At 51.8% G+C, this 17,250-nt stretch overlaps 1 protein-coding gene across 1 annotated transcript; it reads right to left on the bottom strand.

The window, feature by feature from the left end:
* Positions 1–983: 983 nt before the first annotated feature.
* Kcng4 (potassium voltage-gated channel modifier subfamily G member 4) lies at positions 984–11,919 on the bottom strand. The gene is made up of 3 exons (XM_021170671.3): positions 11,448–11,919; positions 9,094–9,884; positions 984–3,508 (listed from the first exon to the last, which is right to left on the bottom strand). Exons 2-3 carry the CDS (start codon positions 9,841–9,843, stop codon positions 2,741–2,743), a joined length of 1,518 nt encoding a protein of 505 aa, XP_021026330.1. The 5' UTR covers positions 9,844–9,884; positions 11,448–11,919; the 3' UTR covers positions 984–2,740.
* Positions 11,920–17,250: the final 5,331 nt, after the last annotated feature.

The following is a 17,250-nucleotide window of genomic DNA, read 5'->3' as shown; positions in this document are numbered from 1 at the left end:
TTACCCAGGAGAAAAACTCCGGAAGTGTCGCATTAAGACGTGGCTTCCAATTTTTAAAGTCTTGTTTAGTGAGAGTTTAACATAAAGGAAATACTGTTTAGTATTTTGCCTGATAAAAGCTGTAAAAACATTAGCTTAGGAACTAGGAGGCTGAGGCAGGAGGATTACATGCTCAGAGATAGCTTGGATTACACTGGGACACACACACACACACACAGAGAGAGAGTTAAAACTCGAGATGCTGACACGGGAGACATTTGGTGTCTTTGACGTCTTCGATAGGTTCAGCCAGCGCTGACTCTTGACTTTTCATTTGGCCCTGGTACATTTTGGTGACACGGAGAACTGTGGAGACGCTTGGTGAACACCAGGCTGACAGCTAGAAGGCATCACCTTAAGCATGTGGTGCAGATGAGGTCAGAAGAGAGGGAGAGATGCTGAGCTGACAAGGGGTCAGGTCCCCAGTGGCTTCTTCAGTGGTTCCAGAGTGAGCTCAAAGCCTCGGATCACGCTCTGTGGACAGCGCTGGCTTGGAAGGGAGGAGGTGTCTAGACATTTCTGTATTCTTCTAGACACGGTGTGACTGTGTGGTCATCATTAGCCAGTGGCACCTCTGCCTGTTCGGCTGGTCTTCCCCCAACAACAGCCCCCAAGAGTATTCTGTGAAACCTCAGACAGAGCCTCAAGTCTGGCCCAAACATGTGGTTTACAGGAAAGCAAATGGACCTGCTCACAGTCATAGACAGAGTGAAGCCCTCAGATGGTACCCATGCCATCTTTTAAGGACATAAAGGAAAAGCTGACTGTTTAGTGTTTTGCTTAATAGCAATTGTAAAAATGTTAACGTGGGCACTAAGAGGCTGAGGCAGGAGGATTACATGTTCAAAGATGATAGCTTGGACTACCCTGTGGGACTCTGTCTAAAAACAAACAAACAGCCTGGAGCAAAAGGTTAACATAGCTATTTTTAATATGTTCTCAGAATACATCCAGGTTCCCCCCAGGACTCTGCTAGCCGATTCCTGGAACAAAGCATCATGCCGGGGGGCCTCAGCTCTCCTAGTGTGACATAAAAGGCCTGCTTGAGACCTGTGAGCTTGAGAGGACTGAGGGTGCTCCCCGCACCTTGACGTCTAGAGGGATGGGAGCATGTGTGTGCATCTGTTTGGGGAGTCAGAGGATGTGAGAATTTCTACATGGTCAAGATGCACTTTAGAGTAGATGCTGGGGCTTCTCTGGGCAGAGCCCTTAGCTATGTGGTGACAGTCAGGAAAGTAGGGGCGTGGCACGAAGCAGGGCTCAGCTTAATACTAGTGGAAAGACCAACGTGCTAGCAGGGCGCAGTACTGAATGTATCCACACATGAACCATGTCAGATTCACAGGGTCCCTGTCACCCCTTGTACTTTCTCCAGTGGCCTCACAGCCAATACCAAATGACAGCAGAACTGTGTAACTCCTGAGAAATGGCACAGAGATCTCTCACAGGTGTGCTGAGCCAGACTGGTAGTGTTATAGACGAGTTGAACTCACAGGTCACTCCTGGATGGCTGTCACCCCTACTTCCACTCGGTCTCACGGCCCCTTGGACTGTCAACCTCATCCTCACCCCAAGTACAGCCACCGTGCTCTGAGGTCCACAAGCTCCCGATCCTAGCCTGCTCTACTGCTCTGCACCCCAACCCCTCAAGGGACTCTCCAGCATTAGCCCCCATTGTCTTGGGAAATTTTGGGGCACCGGCTGCTCAGAAGTCACTTTATTTCAGAAGTCACTTTATTTCAGGTTCGTCTCTGTAAGGCAAAGCGATCTGCTTCTCTGTGGATCCCAGGGCTGAGTCTGTGCACAGATGAGCCCGTGGATATGTGGACACAAAGACAGCAGGGATGCCTGTCGTCCTCCATCAGTGTGGGTCACAAGCAAGTAGGGAGCTAGAACCGGGGAATGCCTAAGGCTGTCCTGTTGAGCTGTCAGCCAGGTTTAGCTGACTGAGGTTCCTCTTGGAGGAACATTATGCAATTCTCAGAGTCCCCTTGTCAAGGCTAAGAGCTGGATAACTAGGAATGTCCACCCAGAGTCCAGCTGGCCAACTGGGTACTTGCAGGTGGCCCTCCTGCCCAGGTAGGTCCCCAGGCGTGTTTTAGGTGACAGCACGCTTGCAGCCATGAGAACCTGACAGGATTTGCTGAAGTGGCCAGGGCTGCCTTCTTGGCTAAGAGCTTCTAGGTGCTTCCATGGCATTTGGCAATATGGTTGGTGGTGGAAGGCAGGTAAAAGAACACAAGATCTGCCTGGAAGCCTCTCAGGCTGCGTGGGGGCTCTGAGCAGGTCTCAGTGCCGGAGCTCTCTGAGTCTCAGGAGTGGTGTGGCCCAGGACAGGGGGTCTGAGGGAGAAGGTGGAAATCTGCAGACTCCATATTTGGCTCTTAGTGGAAGTCAGTTCTGTGAGCATCCAGAGCCCAGGGTGGAATAGCATAGAGTTTGCAAAGAAGGGAAAAGAGCCCAGGAGCACTGATCCAGTATGGCAAGATGGGCAGTGCCCAGTAACTGCCAGGGAGCTGGGGAAGGAATAGGGATGGGCCCAGGTTTGCGCCAATGATGACATAACCTGGCACCTTTCCTGCTTTGGAAGTAAGTCAGTATTCTGAGCTCACATGCCCAGGTGATCCCTCGGAGAGATGCAGGAGCCCGTCTCAGCCATGGGATGGGTTGAAGCTATGGCACATTCCTAAGGTGGTGGGAGTTACATGTAGCCACCTGGGGAGGTCAGACCCTCAGGGACCAGATCATCTGCATCACTCAGGAGCTCCCGTTCGCTGGCCGAATTGTTCTGAAGACGCCGGAGGCGGGCCTGGACCTGCTCCTGCTCCCGCTTCAGCTCCAGGTAGGAGTGAGAGAACGTGTGGAAGATGGATGTGGCTGGGAAAGCCATGATAAGGATCCCACTAAGGATGCTGCTCAGAGCCACCATCTGTCCTGGGACGCTGCGAGGTACCATGTCCCCATAGCCCACGGTCGTCATGGAGATGATAGCCCACCAATAGGATGCGGGGATGCTAGTGAACTCCAGGACCCTTCCGGACTCATTCTCAGCTACATAGACCAAAGGTGAGAAGAGGGTAACCGCCACAGCCAGGAAGAGCATCAGGAGACCAAACTCTCGGGCACAGCGGCGCACAGTGAGGCCCAGCGTCTGCAGCCCCAGCGAGTGGCGAGCCAGGCGCATTACGTAGAGGATGCGTAGTGCCCGCAGAACACGCAGCACTAACCCCACTTTCTCCAGGTAGGAGCTGCCGCTCGGCCTCTCGCCTGCCTCCGGGGACTCATCAGACACTGCGAGCGACACGTAGTATGGGGAGATGGCTAGAATGTCGATGACATTCAGGGGCCCGCGGAAGAACTGACATTTGTTCGGGGCCTGGACAAAGCGCAGGCAAAACTCCAGCGAGAACCAGGCCACACAGATGGATTCCACCACGAAGATGTAGTAGCACTTCCTAGTGCGTTCTCCCTGGGGTGAGAGCCACAAAAGCAATGGGTTAGCCAGCTTTACGCAAACCCTGGCACAAAGGCACAATGGCGGAAGGAAGGAAGGAAGGAAGGAAGGAAGGAAGGAAGGAAGGAAGGAAGGAAGGAAGGAAGTTAGGAAGGAAGGAAGGAAGGAAGGAAGGAAGGAAGGAAGGAAGGAAGGAAGGAAGGAAGGAAGGAAGGAAGGGTGGGTTTAATCTAGGCTCACAGTTTAAGAGGGACAGCCAGCCATGGTGGAGAAGACAGCTCCACGGTGGCTATGTTGAAGTGTGAGAAGATAGCTTCCCTCTGAAAGCCTTCCTAGGTGTACTGTGTGTGTATGTGTGAAGGCCAGAAAACAATCAGGGCTATCATTGTTCAGGCTCTGACATTTTGTTTTGTGTGTGTGTGGGGGGGGGGCATTGTTTTTATTTTTTTGTTTTTCTTTTGACACAGGGTCTCTTACAGGTCTGGAGATCTGGAGATTGCCAAGTGGGTGAGGCTGGCCGGCCAGCAAGCCCTAAGGATCTGCCTGCGTCTGCCTCCCCAGTGCTAGGATTACAGGTGTATGCACGACACCAGGCCTTGTAGGGTGGATTCCGGTATTCTGCCTCCATTCTTTGTGCTTCCTAATTCCTAACCAACTGAGCCATCTTCCCAGGCCCTAGAGCAGTGGTTCTCAACCTTCCTAATGCTGCGACCCTTCAGTACAGCGATGGCGGTGATCCCCAATCACAAAATTATTTCACTGCTTTTTCATAACCCTAATCTTGCTACTTTTATGAATCACAATGCAAATAAATAAATAAATAAGTAAATAAATAAATATCCTGATTTGCAGGATATCTGATATGTAGCCTCCGTGAAAGGGTCTTTGACCCCCACCCAAAGGGTCGCGATGAACAGGTTGCGAATTACTGCCTTAGAGGCACACTTTGGTCTTGCTATGTGCTGTGGGCTAGGCTGTCCGTCATGTGGTTATTACATTGTAGCTAGGCAGATCAGTCCAGTAGAAACCAGGGTTTCCTGCCTCTGTGGCAGCTAGATAGAGCCAAATGCTTATCACCTATGGAAGGACATCAGATAGGGCTGCAAGCTCCTTACGCTGACCCCTTTTCTGGCACTAGGACAGTAGACACCGGAGGACTGACAACGACACCCCAGTGGAATACAGGAACATTCACATCAAGAAGGCCCAGGTTCAGAGTGGGAGCCGCGGCTCACTTAGCCCTGTCACTCAGAGACCGGCACCCAAGAGAAAACAACTTCCATTTTGTTTAAAGCTTCCTGTCCCAGGCCTCCTTATTACAGCAATCAACCTTCACTTTCACTGACGAAAGCATCGCTTAGGCAGGCATACAGCTCCACTGTTGTCCCTGAAGCCACACAGCCATGTCCTGGGCAAAGGGCATGGCCACATGTTACACTCCAGGAAATGGGCCACACCCATATGTGCACTGCCTGTAGCTGGTCCTGTCCTGCCCCACTCCGGGTCTCTTAGTCGCTATTGCCTTGTCCTCTCTTTATCCACAGTCACAGTTCCTTCCTTCAACAAAATGGACTAAGGCCCACTTGGCCGAGTCCTGGAGGCAGGAAGCTGCTGGGCAGACGGTCCTGAGGCTGCAATCTAGCCTTTAAAAGGTGTGGTCACAACCCTTTGCCCAGACACTGTCTCCTACCCACAAGGGTCACCAATGTGTCACCCACTCCTGACCCCTGCCTCCCGATGTATCTCAGCATCTCCCTGCTCCTCAGTGAGGTCCTTAATCAAAACCATCAGCCTCTCTGAGCCTGGAGAAACAGGACCCCGCCCCTCCCCCACTACCACCCGATGCATAATCTGCATTTAAACAGGATCTCACGCTCAGGACTGCCCCTAAAGACTTTAGTTTGGGTCTGGGTTCTCCAGGCTTTCTATGAAAATGCTGTGCAATCTGGAAGTGATCCCTAGCTGTCTCTGGGCTCCAGTGTTTGATGAAGAGGGTGGAACACAACCAGAATCCCCCAGGATGCCAGCTACAAAGACAGATTCTGGGGTCCATCACGAACTCAAAGCCTTGGACCCAAGCTCAGACATGGGAACTTGGGGAGGGTCTCTCCCCCTGACTTTAGAGCCCTCGGAAGTCCTAGAATCTGGGCTAACTTTGTTTCCTTGTTGAGATCTGGGAGCCTTGGGGAATACTGCCTAATGACCAGCAGCTTGGGAAGGTGACTCTGGAGGGCCCAGCAGGCCCAGCAGGCCATGCTTCTGCCTCTGGTGCTGCATTTGGCTATTCAAGGCATGTACACCCTGTCCTCTCTCCTCTGGTCTGTGCTGCCGGCCTCCCTGCACTGCAGCAGGCTGGCTCTGCCTAGTCACTCTATCTGCATCCTGCTCTGCCCTGCATCCTAACAAGCTTGGGGCCTGCCTTCAAGGGCTAGCATCTCTGCAGCCATGCAGGGACACATGGGACAGAGAGATAGAGGGGCTTTAGTAGAGGATATGGTACCCAATCCATCCTCATTTGAAGGAAAGGGGCTTGGGGAGAAAGAAACACACACACACACACACACACACACACACAAGTACCTCTTTCTCTCTAAGGAAGACTCTGGCCACAGGGCCTGGGACAGTTTGGCCCATGATGTCTTTATAGCTCTGGATTTGGGCACGGGGAAATCTGGTTTGGGGACCCCACAATTCCAGATGAAGTGGGGAGTCAGCCATTGTATTGTCGTGTGCCTTGTCCCTGGCAATGGTGAGAAAGCCCTGCCCCCTTCCTGCAGTCGAGGTGAGCTAGCCCCCAGGAAGCTGTGATAGAAATGAAAGACCACACAGGCACACGGGGCCTAGCATGCTGGAGGCCACAGACAGGTGACACTGGGAACTAGGTAAGGGTCACCTCCAGGACTCCCACAGTCAAAACAGCTGCTCAGGCCACCCTGGGTTGACTGGGAAGGGCCCCAAGGGAACTTTTGGGGTGAGAGAAATAGCCTAGGTTGACAGGCAGGGGTAGGGTTGAAGGAGTGTTCTTGTTCTTTTTTCTTTTTTTTTTTTTTTAAAGTTTCTATGTGTATACCTGAAAACTGAACAATTAGAAGAAGGAGGGTTGGTGACATGGCTCAGTGGGTTAAAGCTCTTGCCACCAAGTCAGGCTTGACAACCTGTTGGGACCCACACAGTGGAAAACCAGCTCCTGAAAGCTGTCCTCTGACCTACACACACACACACACACACACACACATACACACACATACACACACACACACATACACACACACATACACACACACATACACACACACACATACACACACATATACATACACATACACCACACACACACATACACACACATATACACACACACACACACAACCTGCTGGACTGGGTGGAAGGGAACTTGAACTTAGGGGACAGCTTGGCAGCTCCTCCAGGGGTTAAGCTCACACTCAAGATTCCGAAAGGTCACACTTACGTACACACCCAAGAGGAATAAGAAAACACACAGCAAAACACAACCTATTCAGGCTTGGACCCAGCCTGCAGACAAAAGGTGGAAAAACCACAGAGGTCACCAGCCAACCTACAGATGGATAAGCAAACGTGGAATAGCCAGATGCCAGCTGGGACAAAACAATGGAGTCTGGGTTCCCACGGGTCACATCCCCAGGGTCCCTCGGGGTGTCATTAAATTACCATGCCCTATAGCTCTCCTCAGGACAGCTGGCTGGCTAAATAGAACCACTCTCTGCCTGGCTGCTGTCCCCTGAGGACAAATGAGAAATACAAATGTATACTAGAAAGAACATTGGCTTTTTATGTAAATGTCAGGGGCATGGTCTTGAAAGAATTAAGATCCTACGGTTGTCTGTCCATCCTCAGCCTTCCTGGCTCTCTGAATTATCATTCCCAACAGAAGCAGAGACACTCTGGAGGCTGCGACCCTTGAGATGGGGCAGCAGGTACAAAGGTGACTCTGGAGAATAAACACAGGGACACGGTGTCTGTCTATGGACATGAATCCTTCTTACCCTGTGGGACACAACTGCCAGTTTCTCAGGGACAGCTTTGGGCTGTCCAGGCCTGCAGACTGGTGACCTGCCTCTGATTAGATTTTCCCAGCGCCGTTAAGCCCAGCCTGGGTTTGCACTCTGTAATCTTCAAAGCTCTGAGCCCTGAAAAGCCCTGATGTCTCTGCACGGAAAAAGCTCCTGGCTCCCTCACACTCTCTTCTCTCCCCAAAGAAGAAAACCACCTGTGTGGAGATTGGCTTTGATTCTTCAGTAACTGGGACCTGGTGTCCTTGACTGGGGTAAGGACACTGCTTACTCTGCCCTAATCCTCAGAAGCAAAAAATAAGAATAAAATAAATCTACATGTAGATATTCCCATGGGCAAACAAGCTTTTCCATTTTGTGCCAAAGTCTAAGAGGGGGTGGGGGTTCGTGATTGCAACTACAATCTCAGTGGGAGGAAGCAGCTGTTTGAAAGACTAAAGAATGGGTGCTACCATACCTTTTTCTTTCAGAGAAAACATTGGTCAGTCCAATGAAACATATTTTGATCAGCAACTATTGGTAGAGAACTTAATTGTGTTTGAGGCACATGCTGGCTCTCGCTGGTCAAATCTGTAAGGAGGCAGCAACGTGTGTGTGTGTGTGTGTGTGTGTGTGTGTGTGTGTGTTTGTGTGTGTGTGTGTGTGTGTGTGTGTGTGTGTATGGGAAATCTGCCTCCCTTGTTTGTTATAATCTAAGTGATGGAGGGTCAGGCGATAGGGAGCCGCGGAGGAGTGCAGAGTTGGCGAGAAGTTCTACCTTAGGCAGCCGTCTAGTTCCAGGGTCAAGCTCTTCAGCTACCTTCCTTAACTAGATGGCTCCTATTTCGGTTTTTGAGACTCTTCTAGTTAGCTTCAGCTGTCAACTTGACAAAGCCCAGAGACTCTAAGAGAGTCTTAGTCTCAACTGAGGAATTTGCCTCGATCAGATGGGCCAATTGACATGACCATGAAGGCGTTTTCTTGATTGCTAATTTATGTAGGAGGGCCCAACCCACTGTGGGCGGCACCATCCCTAGACAGAGAACCCCAGGTTGTATGAGAAAGCGGGCTGAACAGTAGCCAGCCAATAAGGAGCCTTCCCCCTTCTCTGTAGTTTCCGGTTCCGGTTCCAGTTCCAGTTCTGGTTCCTGCTTGAGTTCCTTCCCAGACTCTACCCCTCCACCCCCATGGCCAGTGGTCTGGAAGTGTGAATCAAATAAACCCTTTCCACCCCAACTCGTTTTTACCGGGATGTTTCTCAAAGCAACACAAAGCAAATTAGGACACAGACCCTCGGGTTCCTGGGGGGGTCTGTGGGGGAGGGGTGGTGTCCCAGCTCTTTGCAAAGAGTAGGATTGCACAGGTAGAATGTTTTCTCCGGGGCAAGGTCCCTTTAGGGCTGCCAGGGGCCAGGCAGCCAACAAACCCAGCCAGTAACACTAGGGAAAGAAATGGCTTAAACCCTAGGAGAAGCTTGTCTCCCGGACCGAGATTTCACACGCCTTCATGCACCATGGTTTCCTAAGTGTATCTGGGCTGCCTTGTGGTCCCTCATCGGCATCAACTCACCTTGTCCTCCTCAGCCCTGAAGTCGGGCATGGTGCTCACACACAGGCTGACAGCCGTGGTTGCCACGAAGAGCACGGAGAGGCAGGCGAAGACCTTCCCGGGCAGCCCCGACTGTGGGTCCTCCACCATCTCACGCAGCTGGTTCATGCTGCGGGCCCATCGCGAAGCCTGCACCTCGGAGTGGCAAGCCTGGCGCTGCTGCTGGCGCTGGGCAGCCTCCTCCCGGCGCAGCTCGGCCGCCTCCTCCAGCTTCTTCAGCAGCTTGCGCAGGCAGCAGCGCTCCAGGTTGGTTTCCTCGATGCCCCAGTAGCTCAGCTCCTCCCGGAAGGACAGGGCGCACATCTCTCGCAGAAGCACCAGCTTTCCCGCGGCCAGGAAGCTCACGATCACCCTGAAGGCGCTGGGGTTCCTGTCGAAGAAGAACTCCTGGCTGTCCTCATCGTAGTCATCACAGAGCTGCGTGATCTCCTCATAGCTGCGGCACAGCCGGAGCCTGCTCAGGCGGCTCAGCGGGAAGGCATCCAGGGTGCTCCAGGGCAGCAGGTACCGCTGGCCACCCACGTTCACCAGGATCTCCTTCAAGTTGGCCTTCGGAGAGGCGTCCTGATTGCCCACCTTCCGGGCCCTGCGGTAGTAAAGGCCCTTGACTGACTGAGGCTCGGGACCCGGCCAGAGCTGGCTCAAGGGGCTGCAGGAGCCAAAGTGATGGTGTCCAGGATGCAAGTCCCTGTCTCTGGAAGACATGGGCATTGCCTCAGACTGTCAGGCCAGGAAGCACTGGGCTCACCTGTCTGCCAACAGAGGAAGAAGAAGAGAAGAAAGGGAGGGTGAGTCTCGGAAGATCTGGAAGTATAAACCAGTCCCATCGTGGCTGCAGCTGCTCCAGCCATCTCTGAACCTTCCATTTCCTTCTTGTTTACTGGGCAGCTACTATACACTTGTGCCCTGTCACTGGACACATCCCTACCCCTGTGGATGCACAGACATCCGTGATACAGATGCGGGGCCCACTACACTAAGGAGGTTCTGCAGGGAGCTAAGTCTCCCTGACACGGACTTTGTGGATGGAGATGTGAGTAGCCGACCCTGTGCTGTGCTTTTGAACACTGTGTAGTCTTGGGGCATGAGGCTTCCTCTCTCTCTCCTCAAAAGGCAAGGCTTGTGTCAACCCTGCAGGGTGCCCTACGTGGCCGTGTCCTTTACAGAAGAGGACAGACTCAGTTTCTCTGGACCCTCTGCTTGGTCTGTGCGAGTGGGGAAGTTTGGGTTCCCATACTGTTGAGCACAGGCCTGTTAAGGGAACACCAACCACCATAACGGTCACTTCTAGAAGCTCTAAGGCACCCAGTTCCTTTAAGGGACCCAGGCCAACCATCCCATAAGGCAGACAGGCACGGTTCACCTTCGCAGATGAGGGGACTGACTGACACCTAGCGTCCCCTACTGTCAAACTCTTAGGAGGTGGGGATCATGACAGCTTTGCAAGGCACCTGACTCTCAGGAGCTCCCCAAGAAAGCTTCACCCTGGTCTTCTGTCACCCTTGCTGTGTGACCTTGAAGTAGTCACTCCCCACTCTGAGCTGTATACTCTTTTATTTGCATCACGAAGAGGTTTCTAATGCTGTCAGTATTGCAGACCCATTTAGGGGCTTCGCTTAGGACAAGCAGGTTTTATTTTAGCTTGCTCACATAATTTTAAAAGTATTTATGACCTGTCTCATCATCCGTGTGGTGTGACCATTTCTTATGCTACCTGTTCCAGCCAGAGCTGTCTCCGGGCACCTATAACCTTATATTGAGAGAGGCATTCCAATCAGGAGCCAATGGAAATGAAAGTGCCTTTCTACTCCAGAGCCAGCCGGATTCTGCGGACAGCCAGCGAGGAGTGAGTGGGGGTGGCTGGGTTTCACACTCGCCCTGCAGAGCACTCCGCTATTCTGCATGCGTTACTTGGTTCACAGCACACAGCCAGCGGCAGGAGGAGCGCAGCCTGCAGAGACAGGAAATCCAGGGCGTTCTTGCCAAGCTTTCTCAATTTCCAGTGTAAAAACCAAGACCCAGAGTGCTGAAAGGGACTCATCCAAGGTCACTCAGCAAATCCAAGCTCAACCCAGGACACAGCTTCCTGGCTAGGAGTTCTCTCCAGAGCCGGAATCTTGTCCCCCTCTCCTTCCACTGAACAGATCTGATTTTTGCGGTCTTTGTTCCCCCTCCAACAGCTGGCCAGCAAAACTCCCTTAGAGCCCGGGGAAGTAATTCATTCCAAATATCCCTTCGGCCAAGCTGTTCCACTCAGTCACTGCTCCAAAACATCCCACCCCAGAAAGAGCAACTTCCTCCCAAGTTCAACTTACCGCTTGTTTTAGGAAGTGTGTTCCCAGCTGGCTCTCTGCCGGGCATGGGGAGCCCATGTCTCACTGACCAGGAAAAGACAGGTTTGTGACAGAGAGGTAGGGGGAAATGAGAAGAAACCCCCCCAAAAAAACCAAAACAAAACACAGATCAAAACCAGCTCCCAACATAGCAGCCCTGGCAGAGGGTCAGCATCCAATTCTTCTCCCACTTCCTCTATAGAGCAGAAGTTTATTCAGCCTGACTCCGCAGAAGAGCAGAGGCGCAAGGTGGCTCTCTAGAAGGGCTCTGAAGTCCTCCCTCCTCCTGGATGCTGCAGGGAGCTGGGCCAGCTGTCCTGCCTCAGCATTGGACTTGGTGCTCCAAGTCCCACGGGGACAGCCAGCATGGTCCTGCCTGAGATGGGGGTGGGGGTGCTGCCAGGAAGGGCTTAGGATTAATCTCTCCATCAGCCAGGCAGCAGCCGGGGAGCAGAGGCTCTGCCAACCACCAGGAAGGCAAGGAGAATGTCTGTCCTTCTCCTCTCTAAGGAGGAGCTGAGCTGAGGAGGAGCTGGGGCAGCTGGGGACCTGGGGATTGCAACCTCATGGTCCATTCAGTAAGGGCTGTGGGGAGGCTTGCAGGCTGGGACAGACTGACCCAGTCTCAGAGCCTAGGGTAGGTACTGGGGAGATGGCATAAGGGGCTGAGATTGGGGCCAGATCCCAGTGTCCAAGTGAATGTCCTTAGGCAGGTGGCTTTGTGCCGTCGTACTCGGTCTCCTTATCTGTAAAATGTCTATGAGTGGCAGCAGACTTTCAGGATATGAAATCCAAGCCTCGAGCTTCTCCTGGGAGCTTGGCCCTGGATGTAGGTGTAGGTGGGGAGAGGGAGATGCCGCAAGCCAGCTTCTTGCTGTGTGTGCTTGGTGAGTCACTCCACCTCTCTGGGCCTCAGTTTTCTCACTGGTCAGGTGAGGACAGTGGGAACCATAAAGGCTGAAATTGCAAAAGCCTGTTAATGTAGGGCTGCCTGTCCCTGGGTCCTTCATTTCCTTAAAAGGTTTTGCAGCCAAGTGACCTTCACAACTCCATTCTGTCTCTGAGATCCCTAGAGGCTTGTTCAAGGTCATCGTCCTAATTGGCAACCAGAGCTAGGTTAGGGCTGTCACTGAATGCTGACAGAATCTGATGTGGGGGGGTCCAGGAGCAAGGGGATCATGGCCTGGCTGTCCTCAGCTCTCTGGAAGGAGTAACAGAGAGTACCTGTGGCCTCGAAGAGGGGCAGAGGAGTGCAGGCAAGAGGGAGAGGCTGGCAGGTGTCAGGGGTTCTCAAAGGGTATTATGGGAACCCCAGGTTTCCGCAGAAATGCCAAGAACTGGGGACACAGCCTGTTTTCTCTGCCTTCCCACAGCCCCTCCCCGCTGCCTGTACCGCAGTCACTGCTGCTGAGGCCCAAGGCAGAGAGAGGTCTGGCATCTTTGTGAGGGGTGCTGAGGCTCTGCCCTTTCTCTGACTCTCCCATTCTCTTAGCTCCAATAAGCCAGGCTCCAGAACTCTCTCCCTCCGGACAGGGCTCTCTGTTCTCCATCTCCTTTAGTTCTGTCTCAGTCAGGGTTTCTATTGCTGTGATGAAGCACCGTAATCCAAAGCAACTTGGGAAGGAAAGGGTTTATTTAGCTTCCATAGCTGAGTCACAACACACTGAAGGAAGCCAAGGTGAGAACCTGGAGGCAGGAACCGGTGCTGAGGCCTTGGATGAGAGCTGTTTATTGCTTCATTCCTCGAGACTTGCTCAGCCTGGGACTTTCCTGTGGAACCCAGAATACATCCCAGTTTGTATCTCTGTCCATGGTGGGCTGGGCCCTCCCCCATCAATGATGGATCAAGAAAATTCCCTACGGGGTTGCTTATGGCTTAACCTTACAGAGTCATTTTCTCAAATGAAGTTCCCTCCTCTCAGAGGACTCTAGCTTGTATCAAGTCGACATGAAATAGCCAGCACGAATCTCTTAGGTTAGCCACCCTCTCCAGTGTCCGCTACCTTTCCCAGTACATACAAGGTCCCAATGCCCATCTAGAATCCCCATGAGAGCTCAGTGAAGCCCTTGTTGCATGGGCATGCCAATCTAAATCTGAGCCCTTAAAACCCATGCAAGCCTGGTAAAACATGCCCATTATCCCTGTGCTAGAGAGGCAGAGACAGGAGGATTCCTTGTCTTGCTGGCCAGCCAGCCTGGCTTACCTGGGGGAGTTCCAGGCCATTGAGAAGGCTCTGGTGACATGGCCCACCAAATCCCTTCAGGGTTAGACTTAGGTTCTGCCTTGCCTACGCAGCCAGGCCTGCTGTACCGTGGTGGTGTGACCTCAGGCAGGTTTTCTTGTCTCTCTGTGCATCAGACTCTCTGCACACTGTGCTGATGGGTTCTGGGTGAACTTGTGGCTTTCCAATATGGAGAGAGAAAGGCTTCCCTAAGGCGGGATTCTTGGTCAAACCTTGGCTGAGCAACAGCTCTTGAGCCTTGCCTCGAGTACTCCTGTAACTTGACGAGTACAGGAGTACTCGGGGTTGGGGCGGGGGGTGCCCTGTGGGGTTTCCCTGGGATTCTGATGGGCAGCTGGGATCATGGTATACAAAGTGCCTCTCCCAGGCCACAGTGGGCAGGTGAACTGAGGATTCCAGAGTAGCCCAGTTGGGATCTATATCAGGAAGTGTCACCTGACAGTGTCACCTGGGTGGCTCTGGGCTTTAGCAGGTTGTGGAACACAGACTACCAGGTGGCACCTGGCCTCATCAAGGGATGAATTAGCAATTCAAGGGGGGGGGGTGCCCATAACAGGGTGGCAGGAAATTTTGGCCCAATGTCAGTCTCCAAGAGTCTGCTCATGGTAGGAGGTGATGGTTTTGGTAGGGTGTGTGTGTGTGTCGGGGGTGGGGGGTACCACATGGCAGGGAGTGAGAACTGTCAGACCCAGACCGGGAGGCCAGTGCTGTGAGCAGCAAGGAGCCACCTCCTAGTGTGCACAGTGACAAGAGAATCAGACTCCCGTGGGGTTTAGTTTTGGCATTTCTCAAAGCCTGTTCAAATTTTCCTATCCCCTGTAACTGCACATCAAGAAATATTTTGCTTTGTAAAGCTGTGGGGACATATTTATCATCTTACTCTGGGAATCTTGGCTGCAAGATGTTCATTTAATCTGCAGTTGGCACCAACTCTGGAGCAGAGGCAGTACCTGCCCTGCCCGGAGAGGCAGCTACAGTGTTTCAAAACATGGAACAGCTTGTTTGCAGAGTAGGCAATTATCTCCATTGCGAACTTGGCCTGGGAGAAAATGAATATGCTAAACACCTTGTCTATAGGAGTCTCATCGCCTTTCCCTCATTCCTTGAGAAGCTTTGAGGGCTTATAGAATTGTCTTTCTTTTTTGTTTTTGTTTGTTTTTAACGATTTATTTATTTATACATATGAGTTCTCAATTGCGTGTATGCCAGCATGACAGACAAGGGCATGGAATCCTATTACAGATGGTTGTGAGCCACCATGTGGGTACTGGGAATTGAACTCAGGACCTCTAGAAGAGCACACAATGCTCTTAACCACTGAGCCATCTCTCCAGGCCCTATTTTTTTGTTTTTGGAGACAGGGTTTCTCTGTGTAGCCCTGGCTGTCCTGGAACTCACTCTGTAGACCAGGCTGGCTTCAAACTCAGAGATCTGCCTACCTCTGCCTCCCGAGTGCTGGGATTAAAGGCGTGCACCACCACATGCAGCTGCCGGTTTCCCTTGGTATAGTTCAGGTCTGGAACCCGTCCTACCTGGACTCCATTTCCAGGTTTTAATCTCTGCCTTTGCAACCTGGGCCAAGTTCTTCTGCTTCTCTGAGGCTGGCTCCTCATCTGTAAAGTGATAGGCTCACAGTCTACCTCAGGAGGCCGCTGGAAGGGTGAATTAAAACACGTGTGTAAGCGAAGCATGCGTGGGATTTGAGCTAAGCAGTCTGAGGATCCGTTTTTGTGATTTTTATTGATGACTTTTGCTCTTTAAAAGATTTATTTATTTATTTTATGTATATGAGAACGCTGTAGCTGACTTCAGACACACCAGAAGAAGGCATTGGATCCCACTATAGATGGTTGTGAGACTCCCCGTGGTTGCTGGGATTTGAACTCACGACCTCTGGAGAAGCAGCAGGTGCTCTTAGCCACTGAGCCGTCTCTTCAGCCCCTTATCAATAACACTGAGAAGAGAATCAAAGGAGAAAAATGCATGCTAGGTGTTCCTGGTACCTGACTCCAGCACCGTGTGTGTGTGTGTGTGTGTGTGTGTGTGTGTGTGTACACATGTATCATATATATCTGCCTCCTGAAGAGCAAAAGTCCCATTTTCTTTCTGGAAAAACCTCCCGACTTGCTCTCACGCTTTTGTTTTGTTTTGTTTTGTTTTGTTTTGTTTTTTTGAGAGCTGTTTGCTCCAGTCACATTCTGCCTTTGTGAAGGTTTAAAATCTAGGACGGAGCTTTTCCTCGGAGGGAGGGGGAAGGTCACAGAAAACATCTGCTGTCCTTGTCCTTAGCGTTCTAGATTGAGGACTTACTCGGACGAGACTGAGACACCAGAGCAATAAAATAATTGACCTGATTCTCTTTTTAATGCAGACTCTGCTGAGACATGGAACTTTATGGCAAGAGGCGGTGCCTTGCCCTGCTTGCTTTGCTGGCAATAAAAAATGTTGGCTTTTGTGCTCAGTGTCCCTCCTAGTGAAATAAGTTGAAAGAACACACAGGGACAATCTGGTGTAGGTCTAGATGAGGATCCAGAGGTGGAGGAAGTGGTCCCAGCAGGACTAACAGGCTGCGACACCCTAGCATGGATGTGGTCTGGGGACAAGGTTGACCTGGGTCTGATCTAGCTCCACTGCAGCAGGTAGGTTTGGACCAGAGCCAGAATCTTGTTTTTATACACTTAGCACAAGAGCTGGTGTTGACATTGGTAGAGGGATGGATGGAGAGAGAAGGGGAGGATAGGAGGATGGATGAAGGGATGAGGGAGGGATGGATGGGAGGATGGATGAAGGGATGGGGAGGGATGGAGAGGGAGGATGGGAGGATGGGTGAAGGGATTAGGGAGGGATGGAGAGGGAGGGTGGGAGGATGAAGGGATGGGAGGATGGAGAGAGGGGATGAGAGGATGGATGAAGGGATGGAGGAGGGATGGAGGGGGAGGCGAGGGTGGAGGATAGGAGGATAGATGAAGGGATGGGAGGATGGAGAGATAAATGGAAAGGGTGGTGAATGGACACACTCATAGCTAGCCTTTTATCTGATGTCCCAAGGTGCTTGAAGTCTTGGGTTTTGAGGGTCTTGAGCTATCAATCTATGCTTGTACAAATTGGCTGAGAGACACTTTGAGTCAAGGTCAAGGTATCTTGAACATGGCCTTGATATCAGACAAGATGAAAACTTGTGAAGGGGCAAAGGGTAGGACTCAATGGATGGAAATAAAAGCAAGCGCCGGATTTCTGCAATAGAACCTTGCTTGGGTTCAAAAGATACGTCTGTGCACAAACTGAAATGCTACCATCAAAAATACAGCCTGAGTCAGTGACTGGGTCAGTCTCCTTGCAAATAACTCCCTGGGCTTTCTGTAATAACAAGTGTGAATTATCTTAGCTTGCTTTAACAGAACCGGCACCATAGACTGGTTAACTCGGAAGCCGCAGGACTTACTTATCACTCTGGACTCCAAGGTCAAGGCCCTGGCTGGGTTCTAGACAGGGTTGTCTTTAGACTGTGGCCATCAGCCTTTGTGTGGCAGAGTGAGCCCAGG

This window comes from Mus caroli, unplaced genomic scaffold (assembly GCF_978045245.1).
Source record: "Mus caroli unplaced genomic scaffold, Mus_caroli_1 scaffold_10, whole genome shotgun sequence".
NCBI classification, from domain to species: domain Eukaryota; kingdom Metazoa; phylum Chordata; class Mammalia; order Rodentia; family Muridae; genus Mus; species Mus caroli.
This window is presented reverse-complemented; position numbering and strand designations above follow the sequence as displayed.

What these genes read in the sequence shown, in the direction of transcription:
- Kcng4 (XM_021170671.3), bottom strand. Translation starts at nt 9,843, where the DNA reads ATGCCCATGTCTTCCAGAGACAGGGACTTGCATCCTGGACACCATCAC. An exon ending in TCAGGGCTGAGGAGGACAAG is followed by an intron (nt 3,509 to 9,093) that starts GTGAGTTGATGC and finishes CTCTCACCCCAG; the next exon opens with GGAGAACGCACTAGGAAGTG.